Raw genomic sequence first — 23,244 nt, forward strand, 5'->3', positions numbered from 1 at the left:
CGCTGTAAGCACAACGGTTAAAGCTAATGAGTTAATTTTTTTAGTTGTATTGTACACTAAATTGCGATGATTTTGGTATATAACAAATTGTAAAACGATCAAAGCAACACAGAGAAAATATTATCACAAAATGATGCATGAATTCGTAACGAGCGGACGTAAAAAAATGTTTTTTTCAAAAATTCACCATAAATCGAAATATTGTGCTAGAGACTTACCGTTTGTTGAAAAATGAAACTAATTAATTGAATATTACTAGACTGTAAGTGTTTTAGCTTACAAGAAGTTTTTCGACCATTTCGGTCGAGTTAAAGTTGACCGAAAGTCGAATTTTTCTATTTATTGATTTATATGAAAATATTTCAAAACTGATAAAAGCTACAACCATGAGTTATTTTCTTTTGTATTGTACATGAAATTGCGCACATTTTCATATATAAAACTTATGTAACGACTAATATAAAACGGCAAATATTACGACAACGAGACGAAAGAATTTCTGAGATGTTCGGCCGAGTTACCGCGCAGACGTAAGGAAAATGTTTTTTTCCAAAATTCACCATAAATCGAAATATTGTGCTAGAGACTTCCAATTTATTGCAAAATGAAGGTAAACGATTGAATATTACTAGAATGTAAGAGTTTTAGCTTACAATTGCGTTTTTTTACCATTTCGGTCGAGTTAAAGTTGACCGAAGGTTGAAATTTTGGAAGTTATCGTGATTTATGTGAAAATATTTCAAAGTGATAAAAGCTACAATCATGAGCTATCTTCTGTTGTATTCTACATGAAATTGCGCACATTTTCATATATAAAAGTTTATGTAACGACTAATGTAAAACGATGCAAACATTACGACAACATGACGAAAGAATTTCTGAGATGTTCGGCCGAGTTACCGTGCGCAGACGTAAGGAAAAAGTTTTTTTTTTTTTTTTCAGAAATTCACCATAAATCGAAATATTGTGCTAGAGACTTCCCGTTTGTTGCAAAATGAAGGTAAATGATTGAATATTACTAGAATGTAAGAGTTTTAGCTTATAATTGCGTATTTTGACCATTTCGGTCGAGTTAAAGATGAAATTTTGGCAATTATCGTGATTTATATGAAAATATTTCAAAACTGATAAAAGGTACAACAATGAGTTATTTTTGTTGTATTCTACATGAAATTGCGCACATTTCCATATATAAAACTTTATGTAACGACTAATATAAAACAGTGCAAACATTACGACAACGTGATGAAAGAATTTCCGGCGCTGACGTAAGGAAAAAGGTTTTTTCAAAAATTCACCATAAATTGAAATATTGTGCTAGAGACTTCCAATTTGTTGCAAAATGAAGGTAAATGATTGAATATTACTAGAATGTAAGAGTTTTAGCTTACAATTGCGTTTTTTGACCATTTCGGTCGAGTCAAAGTTGACCGAAGGTTGAAATTTTGGCAGTTATCGTGATTTATATGAAAATATTTTAAAACTGATAAAAGCTACAACCATGAGTTATTTTCTGTTGTATTGTACATAAAATTGCGCACATTTTCATATATAAAACTTTATGTAACGGCTAATATAGAACAGTGCAAAAAATTACGACAAAATGACGAAAGAATTTCTGAAATTTTCGGCCGAGTTATCATATGGGGCGTAAGAAATAAGTTTTTTCAAAAATTCACCATAAATCGAAATATTGTGCTATAGACTTCCAATTTGTTGCAAAATGAAGGTACATGATTGAATATTACTAGAATGTAAGAGTTTTAGCTTACAATTGCGTTTTTCGACCATTTCGGTCGTGTCAAAGTTGACCGAAGGTTGAAATTTTTTGTAGTCGACGTACGGTACGTCCACTTGGCACCCAACAGACAATTTCAGTCAACGTATGATACGTCCAGTAGGCGTTTAAGGGTTTATCGTAAAAACTAAGCGTGGTGTGATTTTTTGAAAAAAACTTTTTTTCCACTTCGGCGCTAACTCCCGAACACTGCCGGCATACGGGAGACGTTTTTGTAAATAGAGGCTCGGCGTTTAAGGCTTAATTATGTAAGTAAGGAACTACAAGGTGAAACAAAGGACATTGATGAAGGCATGGCTAAGAGTTTATAGAGAGGGGGTGGGTTTTAATGTTCTAGTAGGCGCAAATGAATTGGCTAAAGCTGTTGAATTACCATTGGAGTTTAGACACTTTCAAGGAAAAAACTGCTTAGAAGGAAGAGAATTTTTTCATATGAGGCAAAGATCAACCTTTAGATGATCCAAACGAACCATATACAGTAGAGTTCAGTACTTCAGCTTAGCTCTAGACCAAGCTATTCAAAGTATGGAGTCTGGATTTAAACAACTTAAAAGCCATGGAAAATTATTTGGATTTCTGAATAACTTTCAAAGTTTACAAAAGGCGGAAATAAGGAAATGCATAGCAGACCTTGAAGCAGCTTTAACTGACACCACAATAAAAGAGCACTGATGGAGAGGCAGTTATTGAAACATCTAAAGACGTGGATGGCAATCTGTTGGCTGAAGAACTTGAAATTCTGAAAACTTTTCTTACTTCCAGTGTCATTAAGCCTCAAGCTCTGTTTGAATACCTGGTAGTAAACAATCGATTTACAGCATTCCCTAATGTTTTTATTGCCTTGAGGATTTACTTAACAATGCCTGTAACAGTCGCATCGAGTGAAGTTTTTAAAAACTAAAACCAATTAAAACATTCTTATGGTCTACAATTTCACACGAGAGCCTAAACAATTTGACGATGCAAGTCTATAGAAAATGATATCGCTAAAACCATTGGCTTTGAAATTATTTTGAAAGGCTTTGCAAGTAAAAAAGCCAGAAAAGTCTTTTTCTAAAAGACCTGTATTTAAACAGTATGTTTGTAATTGTCTTACCTTGTATTAAAAAATTTAAACTTTCATATTGTCTTTCAATATTTAGTGCTATGTCAAGCATTTAATGATTTTTCTGTTAAGACTAAATATACTACACAGAATATAAACATCATCAATTTTCAGTTGAGCCAAGTAACTTTGGCCAGGTTGACACTAAACAACAAGCAGACAACCGTCAAGAAGGTAATAGCAATACACAACAATCATCATCATCATAAATGATTTTATGTTGTTTTTCCTTCTGTATCGTTAAGAATGAAGTGGGTTGTGATATCCTGGGCCTTCCCACAGATCTTAATCTTCCCACTCCATATCTAATTTTTTACCAACTTTTCTCATTCCACTCCATCATATGATCATTTCAGTCTGTTTTCCAGCTGATGGCCACATCTCTCTGCTACATCATCATTTGTAATATGCTTCCAACTCTCTGGCCATGAATTTTAACATTCTTTTGTTACACCCTTGCAACATTTAATTTTCTATGCTGCATAGATTATTACAGGGCTTATGCATACATTTTAGATCTTTGTTTTCTTAATTGACCAAGAAAAGTTGAAATTTGCTATTTAAGTAAAATATTTGGATTCCTTTTCATAGGCTTATCTAAATCTGTAATGTTTCAGGTTCTATGTTGAGCGTCGATCTAAATTCATTATGATGATCCAGAGAGCTGTTGAAATTTTGAAAAGTAAACCTGGCAACTGTGCACCATACACTGTGGTGAAGGAAGAGATGGGTATGCCAGAAACGTCTTGTCGGAAGCTTTTCAAAAGTTTAGAATTTCAGAGGTAAAGATTTTTTAAGAATTGTTCTTATATATAGTTTGACTTATTTTATCAATATATTCTTCAGTTTAGTTTATTATGTACTTAACTTATTTAGAGGAGTATTAAGTAAACTGTGTATATTAAGAGATTTCAGGTTTCAGTGACAAGAAAGGGTCTTTAATGATAGATATTTTTCTTGTGAGTGCTCCATGAAAGTACACTTTCAAGGATCCTGTTTGATGCTGTTAATCTTATGCATTGATAATTATTGTGCTGTGATAGTTGATTATGCTATTACATTATCTCTGTCCACTACACAGCAGCTCTTCATCATTACCATGCATTTCACCACAGACCCATTACTTTTTTTTTTAGCCTCCTTTATTGTTAAAATCCCAGACACATCACTCTTAAAAGAAGTCTGTTGCTACCATTAAATGTTGTATAAGTGGCACTCAGTTAAGCCTCCTTGAGCCCTCTTATTGTATGCAACTTGTTTGAAGCTCACAGTACTGAAGGCCCACGGATTACTTGGAATTTATACAAATTTGAAAATGTAGCTGGAAAATATTCAAAAACTCAAATCCCATGAAGTTCTAAAACACAGAACTTGAACTTTTTGCATACTGGGAACATTGAATGTTATTATCTAAAAAAAAAAAAAATGTTTCCACCCAAATACATAAAGGCAGAAATTTTAAAAGGAAATGGGAGACCAGCCTCTTAGATGAAGCTCATTGCAAATGACATTCCCAGTGAATGAATTTTTAAAGGTTTTTAAATGTGGCATTCTTGGTCAAGATATGAGTTAGAAAATATAGAATTTTTTTATTATCCCTAACTGCCTTATTTGGTAACATAATTATATTTTTTTAAAGAAAACTGTAGGCTTCGGATAAACTGTGAACATCAAATTTGTCCATTTCTGCCAACCAACTTTCTTTTATTCATTCTAAGTTTGTAAAGGTAATTTTATATAAGTAACTTGCAAAGTGATTACATAGCTATGGTTCCTTGACCTATGGCAGCTTAGAAATTCAAAATTCACGCGGTGGCGCTGTTATCGTTAGTGAGTAGGTGATAACGTCCCGCCACCATCCGGGACTCGAGGAAACAAACCAGCGGGAAGCACAATTCGTTTTCTGCCGGCTTCCGGTTAACATCGGAAGTTTTCACGCAGCTGCTTCTTCGCCTTTCGGCTTGGTTTTGCATGAATTTTGGTGAAGTACTCAGAATTTGTTGCTTTGTGGCTTGCTGCCATTGTTTTGAATTGTTGTTCAAGTTAACTTTAGTTTATTTAGTTAACGATGTCGGATTCCAGTTCATCTAGTATTCTCTTTTGTTCCGAGGGTTGTAGGACTAGGCTAACTAAGCTTTCATACGATTCTCATACAAAATGCACTAAATGTAGGGGGCAAGAATGTAGTGAGGATAATACTTGCATAGAGTGTCAGGATTGGGAGGATAAGAAATGGAAAACATTGAAATCTCATCTAGACAAATTAGAAAGGGATAAGAAGAGGAAAGCAGCCATTAGGGCTGAAAGTAGGGCTAATGCTGAGTCCATTCCTTTGGATAATGTAGGGGATGACGGAACTATCTCTCCTCCAATTCCTCCTCCTCCTCCTACTTTACCATCTGCTCCTGCTCCAGGTTTCCATGATTCCGCTCTTAGTGCCATTGCCAGCCTCGAATCTAGGTTTGATCAGAAATTTACTGTATTATCTAGTACCATTATGGAAATGGGGTCAGCTATTAAATCTCTAATGGAAAAAAATGTAAGTGTTGACAGTGCAGTGAGAAGCGATATTGCTGTGAATTTTGTGGAGGTGGCTGTCCGTCCCACCAGTGCTCCTAGACGAAGGTCACTGTCCCGCTCCCCCGCACCGCAGAGAAGACATACCGGAGGTCCAAGGGAGGCATGCCAGGTTTGCCCATGGGCAGTCGCCCCCTCCGTCGAGCCTGTCATGCGCTCCCAGGCTTCGACTAAACGCTGTTGGAAAGGCGTTCCTGTGCATCGACTTTCTGATTCGGATTCTTCCAGTCCACGCCAGAAGCCATATCGCTACTCTTCAAGAGACATGCGAATATTAGCGATTCTTCTCCCTTGGCTGTCAAGAGGCTCAGAGAGACTAGCCCTCAACCTTCCTGCAGCTTTCAAGTTCAGCCTGTTTCTCCTGCTTATTTCTTCGAAGACAGTCCTGAGCGCTATAAGCGTTCTAAGCACCCATCTTCTTCTGAGCGCCAAACGCCCGCCGACTCACGTCAGACTTCCACGGGTGAGTGCCTGGCGCCCGCCGACTCACGCCAGAATTCCGCCAATGAGCGCCCGGCGCCCGCCAATATTCGCCAGATTTCTGCCAATGAGCGCCCGGTGCCCGCCAATATTTGCCAGATTTTCGCCAATGAGCGCCCGGTGCCTGCCATCTTGCACCAGATTTCAGCTCTGCCAACTCCCAAACTTCCAATCCCCACAACCGAATTCCTAGCTCCGTCTTTTGGAAGCAATGCACCTTCATCGGCTATTCCGCTTTCTTCATCAGTCCAGGAAGATTCTTTAACCCCACTTAAACGCCAATTGACCGAGCTTGTGGGTCTTTTGAAGAAATCTGCGTCTGCTCCAGAGTCCAAGGATAAGTCATTGTCTCCTATCTCTTCGGAGGAAGAAGAGATTGTTCAGGATACAGTTCCCTCTTCTTCTTACTCGTCTCTCCTGCGTTTCCTCTTGGAGAATTACCCAGACTTCTTCAGGCCTCCTTCTACTTCTCCAGCTTCTACCTACCTCATGAAAAAGCATCCGTCGGTAAGTACCAGACTACCCAAGCTTGTTCTTTCCTCCTCCTTGAAGAAAGCTCTCAAAGAAGTTCATGCCTGGCTGACCGCTAAGAGAGAACAGGGCAAAGCGACTTTCGCCTTTCCTTCCTTGGGAGGTTTTGCCTCCTCCCAAGGGGACTTCTGTGGTCTGGTGGATTCATCCCGTAGAAAGGCTTTATTGTCGGCCAAGGTAATGTTTTCCTCAGCCGAACTAGACCACCTTATCAAGAATATTTTTAAGGTGTTTGAGATCTTTAGTTTCCTTGATTGGGCCATCGGGCACTAGGGAGTAAGATTGAAGACTGCCCGGATTTAGCTGAAGATCTTGCCTCCGATTGGCTTGGAGTTATTTCATGCTCAGACAGAGCAATTAGAGATGGCTCTTTGGAACTCGCCTCCCTTTTTTCTATGGGTGTCCTTAAGAAGAGGGAGCTCTGGTGTTCGTTCACCTCGAAAGGAGTCTCACCGACACAGAAGTCAGCTCTACTCTTCACTGCCTTAGACAAGTCTCACCTCTTTCCTCAAAATATAGTGAAGGATATTCTTTTAGAGCTACAGAGCAAGTCCACCTCTGACTTGTTGACGCAGTCCACTAGATGTCCTAAGGAGCCTGTGCCTTCCTCATCTAGATCATTCTCCCCTCTTCAGCCTCTACCCTTTCGTGGAGGGAGAACTACGACCCAGCCTTGACCTAGATCAAACTCCCGACCTCCTGTGAAGTCCATCAAGAGGTCTTCCTTCAAATCCAACCCCAAGAAGTATGAAGTTAGTCCTCTGCGCCCAGGTAGGAGCCAGACTTCTACTTTTCTGAAAGGAATGGGAGAACAGAGGAGCAGACCCCTGGGTGATCAAGGTTCTCAAAGAGGGCTACTCCATTCCTTTCGTGAAGACTCCTCCCTTAACTACATCTCCTATCGCCTTGACAGCATACTCAAAAGGTTCCACGAAGTTTTTGGCCCTCTGTCAAGAAGTCGAACGCTTTCTTTCCAAAGGAGTAGTGGAAGAAGTCCCAGAGCCCCACTCAGAAGGTTTCTACAATCGCCTTTTCGTGGTTCCGAAGGCCTTGGGGGGCTGGAGCCCTGTTCTGGATGTAAGTGCTTTGAATCTCTTCGTGCTAAAGACGAGGTTTCACACGGATACCGTTCGATCTGTCATGTCCTCACTACAACAGGGGGACTGGATGGTCACCCTGGATATGCAGGATGCATACTTTCATGTTCCTGTTCATCCAGACTCAGAAATTTCTATGCTTCGTTTTTCAGAACAGGATACTTCAATTCCGGGCCCTATGCTTCAGTTTATCGACAGCTCCTCAAGTTTTCACCCGAATCCTTGCTCCTCTGGGGAATTGGCTTCACCTTCTGGGAATCAACATCAACTTATATCTAGACGATTGGCTTCTCCGCTTGTCGTCAAAGGGAAAGTGCGCAGAGGACTTGAAAAGAACTCTTCGCCTAGCACAGGAGTTAGGCATCCTCATAAACAAAAAGAAATCCCTTCTGATTCCATCACAGGAGATTCCCTATTTAGGGATGATATTGAACTCTCAGACTCGGGCTTTTCTGTCGCCCAAAAGAGTCGCGCTCTGTCTTCAGACTGTCAGTCAGTTCCTTGCTCTTCCTTCCTGCTCGGCAGTGCAGTGAATAAGTCTTCTGGGGACCCTTGCTTAAGTAGAGCAGTTTGTAAATCTAGGCAAACTGCACATGAGACCACTTCAGTTTTTCCTCAAAGCAAATTGGTGCAGGAAAACCCAACCAGACTCTTTCATCTTCCAGATTACATTGGAAATCAAAGAGGATCTCCAGTGGTGGTTGTGCGGAAAAAGACTTCGGGAAGGGAAGTCCCTTCTCCCAGACACCCAGACCTTCAATTTTATTCAGATGCCTCCAACCTAGGCTGGGGCGCGCTTCTGGAAGGTCGGGAAGTCTCTGGAACTTGGACTACAGAACAAAAGAATGCTCACATCAACATAAAGGAACTGCGAGTGATTCACCTGGGCCTTCTATACTTCTCGGATCTGGTCCACGGCAAGAAGATTGTAGTACACGTGGACAACACCATGGCTCTTGCATATATTCGCAAGCAGGGTGGCACTCATTCCTTTTCCCTGTACGAGACAGCGAAGAATCTCCTTCTGTGGGCGGAAGAGAACAGAGTCTCTCTTGTCACCCGGTTCATTCAAGGGAGGATGAACGTGATTGCGGACGAATTAAGCCGCCTCAAACAGGTCCTCCAATCGAATGGACCTTAAATCCAGTAGTCTGCGACAACCTTTGGAAACGGTGGGGCAAACCCACAGTGGATCTTTTCGTGACGTCGAGAAACCACCGTCTGCCCCTCTTTTGCTCTCCGGTCCCAGATCCTCTAGCTTTGAGCACAGATGCAATGCTTTTGGATTGGACAAGCTTAGATGTGTGCGCCTTCCCTCCCTTCGGAATGATCAGGGAAGTAATCAACAAGCTGTCAATGCATCAGAACACCTCCATGACCCTTGTAGCCCCATTTTGGCCGAACAAGGAGTGGTTTCCAGACTTGATTCGCCTTCTGGTAGACTACCCAAGACTACTTCCACAAAAACGGTCTCTGCTCAGACAACCCCACTTTCTCAGATTCCACCAAAGATTATCCGCTCTGGCTCTGACAGGCTTCAGACTTGTCAGGTGCCTTGTCGGAGCAAAAGGGTTTTCGAGACAAGCTGCAGAGGCAGTTGCAAAATGCAGACGAGCTTCTTCTACAAAGCTCTACCAATCAAAATGGACAGTCTTCAGAAGGTGGTGCAGCCACCATAACGTCTCTTCTTCTGAGACATCTATAAACCAAATAGCTGATTTTTTTATTTTTGTAAAGTCCATCAGGAATCTATCGACCTCTACCATCAAAGGGTATAGGTCGATGCTCAGCTCAGTTTTTAAGCACAGAGGAATGGACCTATCTTCTAATCAAGATATCACCGACCTGATCAAATCCTTCATTACGTCCAAAAAAGATAGTTCTACCAACGTCTCTTGGAACTTAGACGTTGTACTGAAGTGGCTCTCAGGTCCACAATTCGAACCTCTTTGTTCCGTTTCCCTCAGGAATCTCACGAAAAAGACTCTCTTTTTAACGACTCTCGCTACTGCCAAACGTTCTTTTTAACAGCTCTCCCTACTGCCAAATGTGTTAGCGAATTACAAACAATAGACAAACGAGTAGGCTTTGCACAAGGAGATGCAGTCTGCTCCTTTTCTCTTGGTTTCCTAGCAAATAACGAGGACCCTTCTAAACCCTGGCGTAGGTCCTTCGTCATCAAGAACTTTATGGATATATTAGGAACTGAGGAAGAAGAAAGACTCCTTTGCCCAGTGAGGTCCCTCAGGTACTATCTTCAGAGGACGGAGAAGATTAGAGGACCTTCGAGCAACCTCTGGTGCTCCGTTAAAAACCCAGTTCACCTGCTCTCCAAAAATGCCATATCCTTTTTTCTGAGAGAATTAATATTAGAAGCCCACTCTCAGATCCAGGAAGAAGCTTTTCCTCCACTTAAGGTTAAAGCTCACGAAATTAGGGCAGTAGCAACTTACCTCGCCTTTAAACACAACTTGTCTTCTTCTTCAATCCTACAGTCGACGTTCTGGAGATGCAAGTCCATATTCGCCTCTCACTACCTCAAGGACGTAGAAACTGTTTTTGAAAATTGTAGCACTTTAGGACCTTTATCTGTGGCTGGCATGGTGCTGGGAGAGGAAGCATGAGGAATCTATCTGTTCCTTTGATATCCACTCGCCTTGACTTAAGGTTTTGAGTCATTGGGAAGCCTGGGGGTACAGTGTACCTGGAGTACCCACCAGTTCGTACTTTATCTTTGATAACGGTTGGGTGTTATGGTTTTATTCTGTGGTGTAGGTGACAGTGTTTTCATTTTGTATTCTGGTCTTCGCCCAGGGCAAGGGCATCTTTTAAAACTTTGTCAGCATAAGGTGTACTTCCTCCGCTGCAAAGTTTCCCACTAATGTAGTGGCGACCCTTGGCTATACTGCCACGTCCACTACAAGTTGAGAGAAGCGCCAGCCAGAGGCAGTACCTTCCTGCAGCAGCTCTCTCAACAGGTAAGGAAACAACAAACATTTATTCAATGTTAGTGACATTTCTGGTCCAAATTCATTACTTTCTTAATGTTTTGGAGTAGAATATGTCCATGCTCTTTCCCACCTCCTTTCAATGTGGAATCAGCTATGTAATTACTTGGTAAGTTACTTATATAAAAATTACATTTTTATGATAAAATAAAGTTTTATATATACTTACCAAGTAATTACATGATCAGAGCCCGCCTTCCTCCCCTTGCATGGACATAAGAGCATAAAACGAATTGAGCTTTCTGCTGGTTTGTTTCCTCGAGTCCCGGATGGTGGCAGGACGTTATCACCTACACACTAACGATAACAGCGCCACCGCACGAATTTTGAATTTCTAAGCTGCCATAGGTTAGGGAACCATAGCTATGTAATTACTTGGTAAGTATATATAAAACTTGATTTTATCATAAAAATGTCATATTTTTCCTGATGTTTGTTGTCTTCCAAGTTCTTTAACAGTTAATGATGACTGTGTTTTTCTGTCCGAGCCATAGTTTAGACACAGTGGTTCTCAACTTCTTTTGGCCCATGCACCCTTTCACCATATATCAGAATGTCATTCCCCCCTTTCAAAATTGTTTGCCTCACAAGCTGCATTCTCGATAATTTGCAAGAAAACACTAACACAAACACACAAGCTAGCGGAGAGAAAGCCTAGCGTGACCTCTCAGTAGTGCCAGACCAGTGCACACTGCATTTTGTGTGGTCCTAAAGCCAGTTTGAGCCTGCCAATCCCTCCACCCCTCCCCCCATGAAACTAAAATTCCCCCCTGGTTGAGAACAACTGGTTTAGATAGAAAATAACTGGCTGTCTTTCACTCATTACTCTGGGGGTGGAGTTAATGGTAAAAACTGCAGATTAGGCATTTTTTCCTTTAAATACTCAATGCAAATAGAAATAAGGAGTTTAGAATGCGAAAAATTCAGTGTTTTCAGTTTGTTGTATGCTTAAGAAGTGTTGTTTATCAAAAATTGTGTGATTTTAGTTAAGGAAGAAGGATACAAAATTTGATTATTCATTTGTGTGAAATTGCTAATTTTTAAAAAGAAAGCTTTTCAAGCATAAGGTGAACTAAGACTTCAATATTTGCCATACTCTCCCTACCACTGGTGTGATTGTTGTATTATTTCATCATTTTGAATAATGTTCTAGATATTTTAAAGTTTTGATAAAAGTTGTCAATATCTTAACCCCCTAACGCCGATCCTCTATTTACAAAAGTGTCTGTCATATGCCGGCGGCGTTCGGGAGTTAGCGCCGAAGCGGAAAAAAAGTTTTTTTCAAAAAATCACAGCACGCTTAGTTTTTAAGATTAAGAGTTCATTTTTGGCTCCTTTTTTTGTCATTGCCTAAAGTTTAGTATGCAACCATCAGAAATGAAAAAAATATCATTATCATATATAAATATTGAAATATATGACAGTGCAAAAAAAATTTCATATATAGTATACAAATTGCGCTGTGAGCAAAAGGGTTAAAGCTAACAAGTTATTTTTTTTCTTTGTATTGTACACTAAATTGCAATGATTTTGGTATATAACAAATTGTAAAACGATCAAAGCAACACAGAGAAAATATTATCACAAAATGATGCATGAATTAAGTAATGCGAGCGTAAAAAAATTTTTTCAAAAATTCACCATAAATCGAAATATTGTGCTAGAGACTTCCAGTTTGTTGCAAAATGAAGGTAATTGATTGAATATTACTAGACTGTAAGTGTTTTAGCTTACAATTGCAGTTTTCGACCATTTTGGTCGAGTTAAAGTTGACCGAAACTGGAATTTTTCTATTTATTGTGATTTATATGAAAATATTTCAAAACTGATAAAAGCTACAACCATGAGTTATTTTTTGTTGTATTCTACATGAAATTGCACACATTTCCATATATAAAACTTTATGTAACAACTAAAATAAAACGGTGCAAACATTACGACGAAGTGACGAAAGAATTTCTGAGATGTTCGAGTTACGGCGCGGACGTAAGGAAAAAGTTTTTTTCAAAAATTCACCATAAATGGAAATATTGTGCTGGAGACTTCCAGTTTGTTGCAAAATGAAGGTACGTGATTGATATTACTAGATTGTAAGAGTTTTAGCTTACAATTGTATTTTTCGACCATTTCGGTCGAGTTAAAGTTGACTGAAGGTTGAAATTTTGGCACTTATTGTGATTTATATGGAAATATTTCAAAACTGATAAAAGCTATAACCATGGGTTATTTTCTGTTGTATTCTACATGAAATTGCGCACATTTTCATATATAAAACTTTATGTAACGACTAATATAAGCCGGTGTAAACATTACGACAAAGTGACGAAAGAATTTCTGAGATGTTCGGCAGAGTTACAGCGCTCAGACCTAAGGGAAAAGTTTTTTAAAAAATTCACCATAAATCGAAATATTGTGCTATAGACTTCCAATTTGTTGCAAAATGAAGGTACATGACTGAATATTACTAGAATGTAAGAGTTTTAGCTTACAATTGCATTTTTCGACCATTTCGGTCGAGTTAAAGTTGACCGAAGATTGAAATTTTGGCACTTATTGTGATTTATATGGAAATATGTCAAAACTGATAGAAGCTACAACCATGAGTTATTTTCTGTTGTATTCTACATGAAATTGCGCACATTTCCATATATAAAACTTTATGTAACGACTAATATAAACCAGTGCAAATATTATGACAAAATGACGAAAGAATTTCTAAAATTTTTGGCTGAGTTACCGCGCGGACGTAAGGAAAAAGTTTTTTTAAAAATTCACCATAAATCGAAATTTTGTGCTAGAGACTTCCAATTTGTTGCAAAATGAAGGTAAATGATTGAATATTACTAGAATGTAAGAGTTTTAGCTTACAATTGCGTTTTTCGACTATTTCGGTTGAGTCAAAGGTTGAAATTTTTGTAGTCAACGTACGGTACGTCCACTCTGCACCCAACAGACAATTTTAGTCGATGTACGATACGTCCAGTCGGCATTTAAGGGTTAATGTATGTATGCTCATAGCCAACTCATCAACCATGAGTAGTCTATATTATGGTTGCAATGTCCCTAGATGCTCCAATTCTGAAATCTTCAACCACTGAAGAGACAGTGGAATACTGAGGACTTAATTTATTCTGTCAAGATTATTTAATACATTGTTTTTAGGAGTGAGTAAGATTTAGGTCACAGGTAGTTTGCTCACTGGCTCCCTGTAAGATTGTAAGCTTATTCCATGTTTTTGTGCCTTATTTGTGTTAATCTGCAGTTTCCTATGTTGTATGATGGATTCAGTAAGTTCCCTCATATATATACCATATTTGACGGCATATAAGACACCAGAAAAAGTTATGAAATTATCACCTGGGTCTTATATATAAATTTGAAGTATCAGGTATGCTGGTGTGTCCCCAGATGCCATGTACTACTTGTACTTTTACTTCGCCAAACTACCTACAGTAAACTCTCAATTATTTGGATTAATAGAGCCAATGCCCTATCAGATGAAGCAAAATCCAGATAAGGGCAAGTAAATAAGTTTCTGGGTGTAAATCAGCTACTCTGTCCCTTCTCCTGCCTTGTCAACACTGCATAACCATAAAACTCAATATGCTTGTAAACAATAACCATCACACTTTGAACTGAAAACTTCATGCAAAAGGCTATTATCTACCTTATTAAAAAAATACAACCCCGTCTCCTTCTCTCCCTCTCGTAAATGACACGCAATTCAGTAGGTACCTAGCCTGTTTGTGTTTACCCACAGCCTACCATGGTTTTATTACCATTATGTATTTTTATACAGCAACTGTCTTATCATTTGTGATCATATTGCAGTATCATATATACTCTTGCATCACGCAATATTTTAGGAAGGAAACATATATGTGATTTTGGAAGGTCGCACCATACACAAGATGCAAAATGTGTATGTGTGAACTATTGGTCCAGGCAGGGTGTTACACTTACAGTATCTATTTGCATAAGTCAGATAGGCTATGACAGCTGTATTTAAGATAAAGGTGATGGTAAGGGAACTGATATTTTACTTACTGAATCCATTTATACTGTATTATCATGTTATTTTATCATCATAATGTTTAAAAAAGTTGTCATTTACCATATGCATTTAAGTAGGCTAGGCTTGATGTTTATGTTCTCAAAATTGCTGATTGAGGCCTACTACCAAAAAAGTTAGGATAATATTTTTCTTGCTAAGAAACAGATTATTACTTGAACCATTTATTTTTGTACATAAATGAAAGTTATACAAAGGTAAACTAAAATACTGTATATTAACCCTTAAACGCTGACTGGACGTATCATAAGTCGACTAAAATTGTCTGTCGGGTTACGAGCGGATGTTCCGTGCATCAACTACAAAAAATTTCAACCTTCAGTCAAATTTGACTCGACTGAAATGGTTAAAAAACGCAATTGTAAGCTAAAACTCTTACATTCTAGTGATATTCAATCATTTACCTTCATTTTGCAACAAATTGGAAGTCTCTAGCACAATATTTCCATTTATGGTGAATTTTTGAAAAAAACTTTTTCCTTACATCCGCATGGTAACTCTGCCAAAAATTTCAGAAATACTTTCGTCATTTTGTCGTAATTTTTGCACCGTTTTATATTAGCTGTTACATAAAGTTTTATATATGAAAATGTGCGCAATTTCATGTAGAATACAACAAAAAACAACCCATGGTTGTAGCTTTTATCAGTTTTGAAATATTTTCATATAAATCACGATAAGTGCCAAAATTTCAACCTTCAGTCAACTTTGACTCGACCGAAATGGTCGAAAAACGCAATTGTAAGCTAAAACTCTTAAATTCTAGCAATATTCAATCATTTACCTTCATTTTGCAACAAATTGGAAGTCTCTAGCACAATATTTCAATTTATGGTGAATTTTAGAAACAAAACTTTTCCTTACGTCCGTGCGCAGTAACTCTGCCGAACATCTCAGAAATTCTTTCGTCACTTTGTCGTAATGTTTGCACCGTTTTATATTAGTCGTTACATAAAGTTTTATATATGAAAATGTGCGTAATTTCATTTAGAATACAACAAAATATAACTCATGGTTGTAGCTTTTATCAGTTTTGAAATATTTTCATATAAATCACGATAAATAGCCAAAAATTCAACCTTCAGTCAACTTTAACTCGACCAAAATGGTCGAAAAACGCAATTGTAAGCTAAAAAACTTACATTATAGTAATATTCAATCATTTACCTTAATTTTTGCAACAAATTGGAAGTCTCTAGCACAATATTTTGATTTATGGTGAATTTTTGAAAAAACTTTTCCATACGTCCGTGCATTACAAATTCATGCATCATTTGTGATAATATTTTCTGACTTTGTTGCTTTGATTGTTTATTTTACAATTTGTTTTTTATACCAAAATCATCGCAATTTAGTGTACAATACAAAGAAAAAAATAACTCATTAGCTTTAACCGTTTTGCTCACAGTTTTGAAATATTTTGTATAAATTATATATTAAATTTTTTTCAACCTGCTGTCAATATTTCAATATTTAAATATGATAATGATATTTTTTCATTTAAAACGGTTGCATACTAAACTTAGGCAGTGTCAAAATTTAGCCTTAATTTTAACTCTTAATCTTAAAAACTCAATTGCTGTGATTTTTGAAAAAACTTTTTTCCGTCTAGCTGGTAACTCCCGAACATCTCTGAAATACAGCAGACACTTTGTAAATAGAGGTTTGCACCGTTTTATATTAGGGTTAAGGTAAAATTTTATAATGAAAAACAGCTGTTTCTCAATTTGATTGTTGTGTCCATACTTGATGTTGCTATCGTCAGTTTTTGGTAAGTGGTGCTCAGGCAATAGTAAGTGGTTGATAATTATAAGATATGGGTATGAAATGTTACATAATCCATAAGTTTGTTATCTTGTTTGAAACCCTAGTACAGTATATTATACTGAAAATGAATTTGCTTGGTAAGTAAATCCTAGTTTTATCATTTTTACTTTTGGTAAATAAATCCTAGTTTTATCCTTTTTACTTATGTGACAAGAAGATGGGATTACAGACTATGTAGGAAAAGAGGTTAGTCTGATGTTATGTGGGCTATCAAAAATGCAACTCATATGATACAAGAGGTATGTTATGGAATCATGTTTTGGGGACAAAATTTTAAGGGTCACATAATACATGAGATCAGATGATACAGTGCATTTCATTTGTTTTACTTATAATTGGGTAAATTTGCTGTTTTTATTCACAGTGTTCCAACCTTGAAAAAAAGTAACTGCATCATTTATACAGTTTTGTTTCACGACGCTAATCTGTTCTAGAAGGAATATTAAATTTTTCGATTTTGTCATAATTCGAATCAATTTTACCATAAGAAATAACTGAAAATGGATTAATCCATTTCCTGACCACCAGTCACTAAACCAACCTTGTCTTTTTATACAAAACACTACACAAATTACAATTAAATAAGTTCAGAGTTAAATAACTACCTTATTAGAGTCTTCTTGAAAAAAACAGTTTTAAATGCATACTGTATCAAAAAAATTGGCCTACCAGTACAGCAGACCGTAGCGCTAGAGGCTAGGCTAGGCAGCCCATATGCACTCCAAAATGTACTGTAATAATCACAAAAACTGTTGTTAATGATAAATACAATGAAAAACAAGTTGGTCATTACATTAAATTAATAATATAGTTTTTTATTAAAATAAGCCAGGCAATAGTACTGTAGTTGTTATTAAAAATTAAGAAAAAGTCTTAAGTTACATAAGTTTGTTATCTTGTTTGAAACCCTAGTACAGTAATATAAACAAACCAATTTGCGTCCTGGTGGCGTAGTTTTATCATTACTACTGTAATTACATAAACATTGTTACATTCAGGATTGTATTTTTATATGTAAATTCCATTCAGAGTCTACTGTAATGTATAAAATCACTGCTCTAAGTGCTTTTGATGTTATGGGCTATGGGAAAATGCAACCAACAATGAACAAGAGGTATGTTATGGAAACATGTTTTGTTTACAAACATCATATGTTTAATACATGAGGTCGGATGATACGGGTCGCATTTCATTTGTTGTTCGGGAAATTGGCGTAAACTTTACTGCATTTTTATTCGGAACCGATTTTGTCTTGAATTATACCAAGTGGAGCGGGGTTCATTTATATTGCACTGAAGACTGGGCTCTTTCAGTATGCTATTCTTATGAACATTAATTTAACCCATGAGGTGCCAGGGGATGCTGCTTAAGGGGTGCGCCAACCGCCGAATTTCGAGGAATTATCGAATTTTAGTTATATTAACAGTTTTCAACTGTTTTATGACTAAAGAAACGTATCCTCAAGCACTGATGCTAAAAAAATTGGTTTAGATTGGTTTATTGACAGTTTTGTTCTTCACTTTAAAGGAACTCCAGGACTTTGGAACAGTTCTGCCAGACCCCATGAATGATCTAACAAAACCATTAGCAGGCTGCACAGAGGTGATGAAGAAAGACAAATTTCTAGCAAACCATGCCCGTTCATGCTTTTTTGCGGACACTCCTTACCTTGCCCACACCCTGTGTGTTCAGGAGTTTGAGGCGAGGAAACTATTAATGTCCTGCATTTCAACCTTTATGTTATTGGAATCTCAGGCATACCACTGTGACCAGCAAAGAGATTCAGTGCTTCCAAGGTTACAAATTCAGAACATGGGCCCAATCTTCATTCACCCTCTGGAGGCTTGAGCATGACTGAAATTTTGCTGTGTTTACGTTAATATATTACAGTACTGTAATATTTGAAAATTAGTAAATCATTTTTAACTTACAAAATGTACTTACAGTAGTCATTAATATATACTTTACATACATGAAAATGCTACGTACCGCAGATGTAAACATACGTACCCTGCAGTATTCCTGTTGTCTTACGTATTTTATAGATATGCTCTATGTACTACCTGTAGTACTGTACTGTACTATGTATCATCCTAAAACATTTTTTGTATGTAATATTTAAAAATCATCTTACAACAAAACATTTTATAAAATGTATGTACTGTATGCGCAGAAGATCAGTGTTAGTATATGTACGCGCAACCAGTAGTACCATGCGTATACCGTAGCGGCAAATTATCGGCGAATGACCGAATATAACCCATTTTATTGCTATCTCACATTTGTGTGTTTTGCGTGTACAGTACTATGGCCTAAAAATATTTTGAAATTGTGCATTAAGATGTCCTCTGAATGCTCTGCTTCTTCTTAGGCCTCTGTCCAATAGCCTACAATTACTGTAATGACTGATGAGAAGAAAGTACTTTAGACATGATTGTTTTGTTAAGAGAGGGCAAAAGTCATGGAGAAGTAGCAGCCCATTACAACATGACATTAATTGCGGTCGCCCGCATTGAGCATGAACATGGTAAAATACTCATGCAGCCCTACTGTACCACCTTCGTTGCCATGTTCAAATACCTTAACATGACAGCGCCTCCCATCATTCATCGTACTGCACAACTAATTCATCATCATCATCATCTACAGCATAGTAAAATCAACATTCATCACCAGTTACTACCCGTATGATTTAACTTTACAGTACTGTATTATTTATTATTATTAAGGTACCCAGTGTAGTATTACATAATATTATTATTTAATTTCTATTACTATTATATGTACAGTACTGTAGTACAGTATTATTATTGATTTACATGATTATTTAATGTTATTATACAATAAATATGAAAATACAGAATGCTATTGCTATATGAAAAAAGCAAAAAATCTGCATCCACGAATATGGAGTTTCATGCAAATATTTTTATAGATGTGTTCCATGGAAAAACCCACAAATGCATGAGTTTCCCACGAAAATTTTTAGATAGGTTCCATAGAAAAACCCACGAGTGGGTGAGTCCGCGAACCTTGAGAACGCGAATACGGGGGCGTTTACTGTAATTCATATGTCATTAAAGGTTATGTACATTACTCAGATATGATGGAGAGAGAGAGAGAGAGCAACAACTGAGGTGTGTTTACATCAAAGCCTAATACAGCAGCACACTCACTGCTTCACTATTTTATTTATAATTTATGTGTAGGGTATGTACTTACGCATGCACTCATTAATTTCAATAACCTATTAGTAGTGTTCTGTAAATGGATTTGCTTTGAACAGTCATCATCAAGAAATGCCAAACATACCAGTGATGTAAACACAGGGTGTTGTAACTCACAAACTCTGTATTACAAACAATGAATTTCATTCTCAGTAGACTGTACTAGGCTAGGCTTTCAAAAAAGTTTACCAAATGGTTTATGTAACAGTTCATAACCATCTCTTGTGATTAACAATCACTCACCAAAGAACTGATGTAAACTACATCGAGTATGACATAAACAAATGAATTGAGAAACAGTTTGTTTTGTGATTTTGAGGGATTTTTCCGTAATATAACGTGTGTTAGTTTACCTTTATATACCTATTTTATATTTATGTACAAAAATAAAAATAATTCCATTAACCCTTTAACGCCAAAGCCCTATTTACAAAAACGTCTCCTGTATGCCGGCGGCGTTCGGTGAGTTAGCACCGAAGCGGAAAAAAAGTTTTTTTCAAAAAACGCAATTTTAAGCTAAAACTGATAAAAGCTACAACCATGGGTTGTATTTTGCTGTATTGTACATGAAATTGCGCACATTTTCATATATAAAACTTTATGTAACAGCTAATATAGAACAGTGCAAACATTACGACAAAATGACGAAAGAATTTATGAAATTTTTGGCTGAGTTACCGCCCTTGCGTAAGAAAAAAGTTTTTTTAAAAAATTCACCATAAATCGAAATATTGTGCTAGAGACTTCCAATTTGTTGCAAAATGAAGGTACATGATTGAATATTACTAGAATGTAAGAGTTTTAGCTTACAATTGCGTTTTTCGACCATTTGGTCGAGTCAAAGTTGACCAAAGGTTGAAATTTTTGTAGTCGACGTGACGGTACGTCCACTTGGCACCCAACAGACAATTTTAGTCGACGTATGATACATCCAATAGGCGTTTAAGGGTTAATACATTTGTTTCTCTTAGTGACTAAAAAATTACTCTACTAATTTTATTGCCAGTAGGCTCAATCAGTTGTTCTGAGAAAGTAAACATTACAAATGTAGGGATGTTTGTTTTTTTATACATGTGACAATGATGATATAACAAAACAATACAGTATGAATGGATCTTATAAATAAAATAATTTTCATTACCATTACCTTTATCTTAAATGCATCTGTAACAGCCCATTTGACTTATGCAAGTGTATACTGTAAGTGTAACACTTAGGCTAGCTTAGGTCAATAGTTCACACATACACATTTTGTATCTCGTGTCTGGTAATACAATATGGTAATGACTGATAAAGTTGTTGTGTAAAAATACATTAAAACAGTAGTCATAAAACCATGGTAGGCTGTTGGTAAACCCATGTAGGCTAACTGCTTACTGAATTGTGTCATTTACAAGACAGAGAAAAAGAAGGGTTGCCCCCCCTTTTTTTTTTTTTTCAAAATGTATTTATGCAGTATATATTGTAACAAATAGAGAGGATGAAGACAGATAATTACCTTTGACATAAAGTTTTTAGTTTGGGTTGATAGTTGTTGTTCATAAGCATACTTAGTGTTTACAGTTATGTGGTATTGACAAGGTCAGGTGAGGAGGTGTATGGAGTTGCCCTTGAACACCCCTAGATTACTTTTACTCGCCATTATCCAGCGGGTCCTTGGCTTTATTAATCTGGATAATTGAAGGGTTACTGTATATATAGTCATATATGCATGTATGTCTGTACAGTAGTTTTTCAATTATCAAGGTTAATAGAGCCAAGGGTCTGTCGGATAATGGTGAAATCTGAATAATAGTGAGTATTTTGTCATTTTTGCCATGTAAATTCTTAGCTTTTGGCATTACTATCCTTTATGCCTAACTGAGAAGATTGATTAATTTTCATTTGTGTTTACTTAAGGGGAGCGCACTCTTCGATTTTTGATGAATATTTTTGAAAAATTTAAAACAAATGGTTAAATGGCCGTAAGACATGAGCAACACCTTCGTTATCACGTGGCCAAAGCATTTTTTCGAAATATTAAAATTGATGGGGTTTTGGGCCTCCGCCCCCCACACGGTGAGGTAGGGCTGATGTTTGGCTCCTAATGGCTATTGTCAATTTTTCCTTTATTCACCTAATTTATTAATTATTTTGATTTTTATATCACCTTATCTCCTACTTCTGGCAGCGTCCGGCAACAACAATGGCTTGTTCCTTGGTGAATGCGTGGTAGGAAACAGGGTTGTCCCTAAACGTTGAAAGTGGGTGGTGGACAACTTTTTACTCTGAGCAATTTTTTCCACCTTCAAAAATACGCTCACAGTTGATGAAATGAATAAAGGATGATGAAAAGGGAGTATATGATGATAAGTTCATTATATCAAATATCTGTTAGATAAAATAGTGTCGGGTATTAGGTGCAAGGTAGGAAATTGCAGGGGTAAAGTTCAGGTCGAAGTCTCTGCCAATAGATGGTATACTGATATTTTAATGAAGTGCTAATCGTGTAGGTTTACAGTTAGTGCCCCAGCAAAGCGAATTAGCAATGGAAAATCTCGGCACCATCAGTTGAGTGAGATAAATATTGAGGAAATTGAACACAACTTTGGCTATGAGGAATTCAACTTACTAAGATATCTGTTTGGCACAAGTGAAAGTATAGTGGAAGTTCTTCATTCGAGGGACAAAAAGGCTTGAAAATCAAACTCCAAAGACCAAAAAGACCAAACAAGTGAAAAAAACGACTGAAAATGAGTAAGAGTATCAGCCTGGTAGCTTAGTTTCAAACCAGGCAACAATGAGTCATGTGGTACTTGGTGATACCCTCGCCTCGAGCGAATAATACCCCTTTTTATAGAGGGGCGGGGTGACCTGGAGCCAGAAATCAACCAAAATAATGCACTAAGATAAGTTTTTTCCACGAGTGCCAAAAAAAAAAACACTTGTTGACCTTTACGGTCGTTTTTCTCAGTTTTCACTTTTGCACTTCACACGCAAACTACTTTTTTATTTTTAGGTCAGTTTTAAAGTTAAATATACCATTGGAAAGAGGAAAGAAAGACGAATATTTGTTTGGGGCTAGGTTTTTTCTTAGGTTGACGAGGAACCCGTGATAATCAAATTATACAAATTGGGGGGGGAAATCACTCCTCGCCCCACCAAAAAACAAGGAAAAGTAGAAAAACTCTTCCCATTATGTTTTTCATACTATGATATACTTTCTGTGTATGAAGTCGCATTGCAATAGCTCTAAAAATGAAGGAGGTGAATTTTTTTTTTTTTATATAAAATCCAAAATAATCATCCGATCACTCAAATTTTTTCTGGAACATCACCTTATATATATGTATAACATAAAAATTTCATAAAAATCGGGGCATTATTTCTATGTAAGCATGCGCACCCCTTAACTAATAAGAAATTGTTGTTATATTTGTGTTTACTGATGGCTTACGTGTAGATATTATAAAGAAGTATCTTGGTACCACCCTTACCTTATTAGGTATTTTATACAGATTCAGCAATATTTTTTCCAAGAAA

General features: G+C 37.1%; 1 protein-coding gene across 1 annotated transcript in view; it reads left to right on the top strand.

The window, feature by feature from the left end:
* Positions 1–23,244, top strand: part of LOC136849552 (general transcription factor 3C polypeptide 1) — a 1,135,756-nt gene that overhangs the window by 194,149 nt on the left and 918,363 nt on the right. Inside the window, 1 exon segment of the mRNA XM_067122889.1 lies at positions 3,521–3,685. Within this exon segment, the coding sequence (XP_066978990.1) occupies positions 3,521–3,685 (165 nt within the window).

Source organism: Macrobrachium rosenbergii, chromosome 21 (assembly GCF_040412425.1).
Source record: "Macrobrachium rosenbergii isolate ZJJX-2024 chromosome 21, ASM4041242v1, whole genome shotgun sequence".
In the NCBI taxonomy this organism is placed as follows: domain Eukaryota; kingdom Metazoa; phylum Arthropoda; class Malacostraca; order Decapoda; family Palaemonidae; genus Macrobrachium; species Macrobrachium rosenbergii.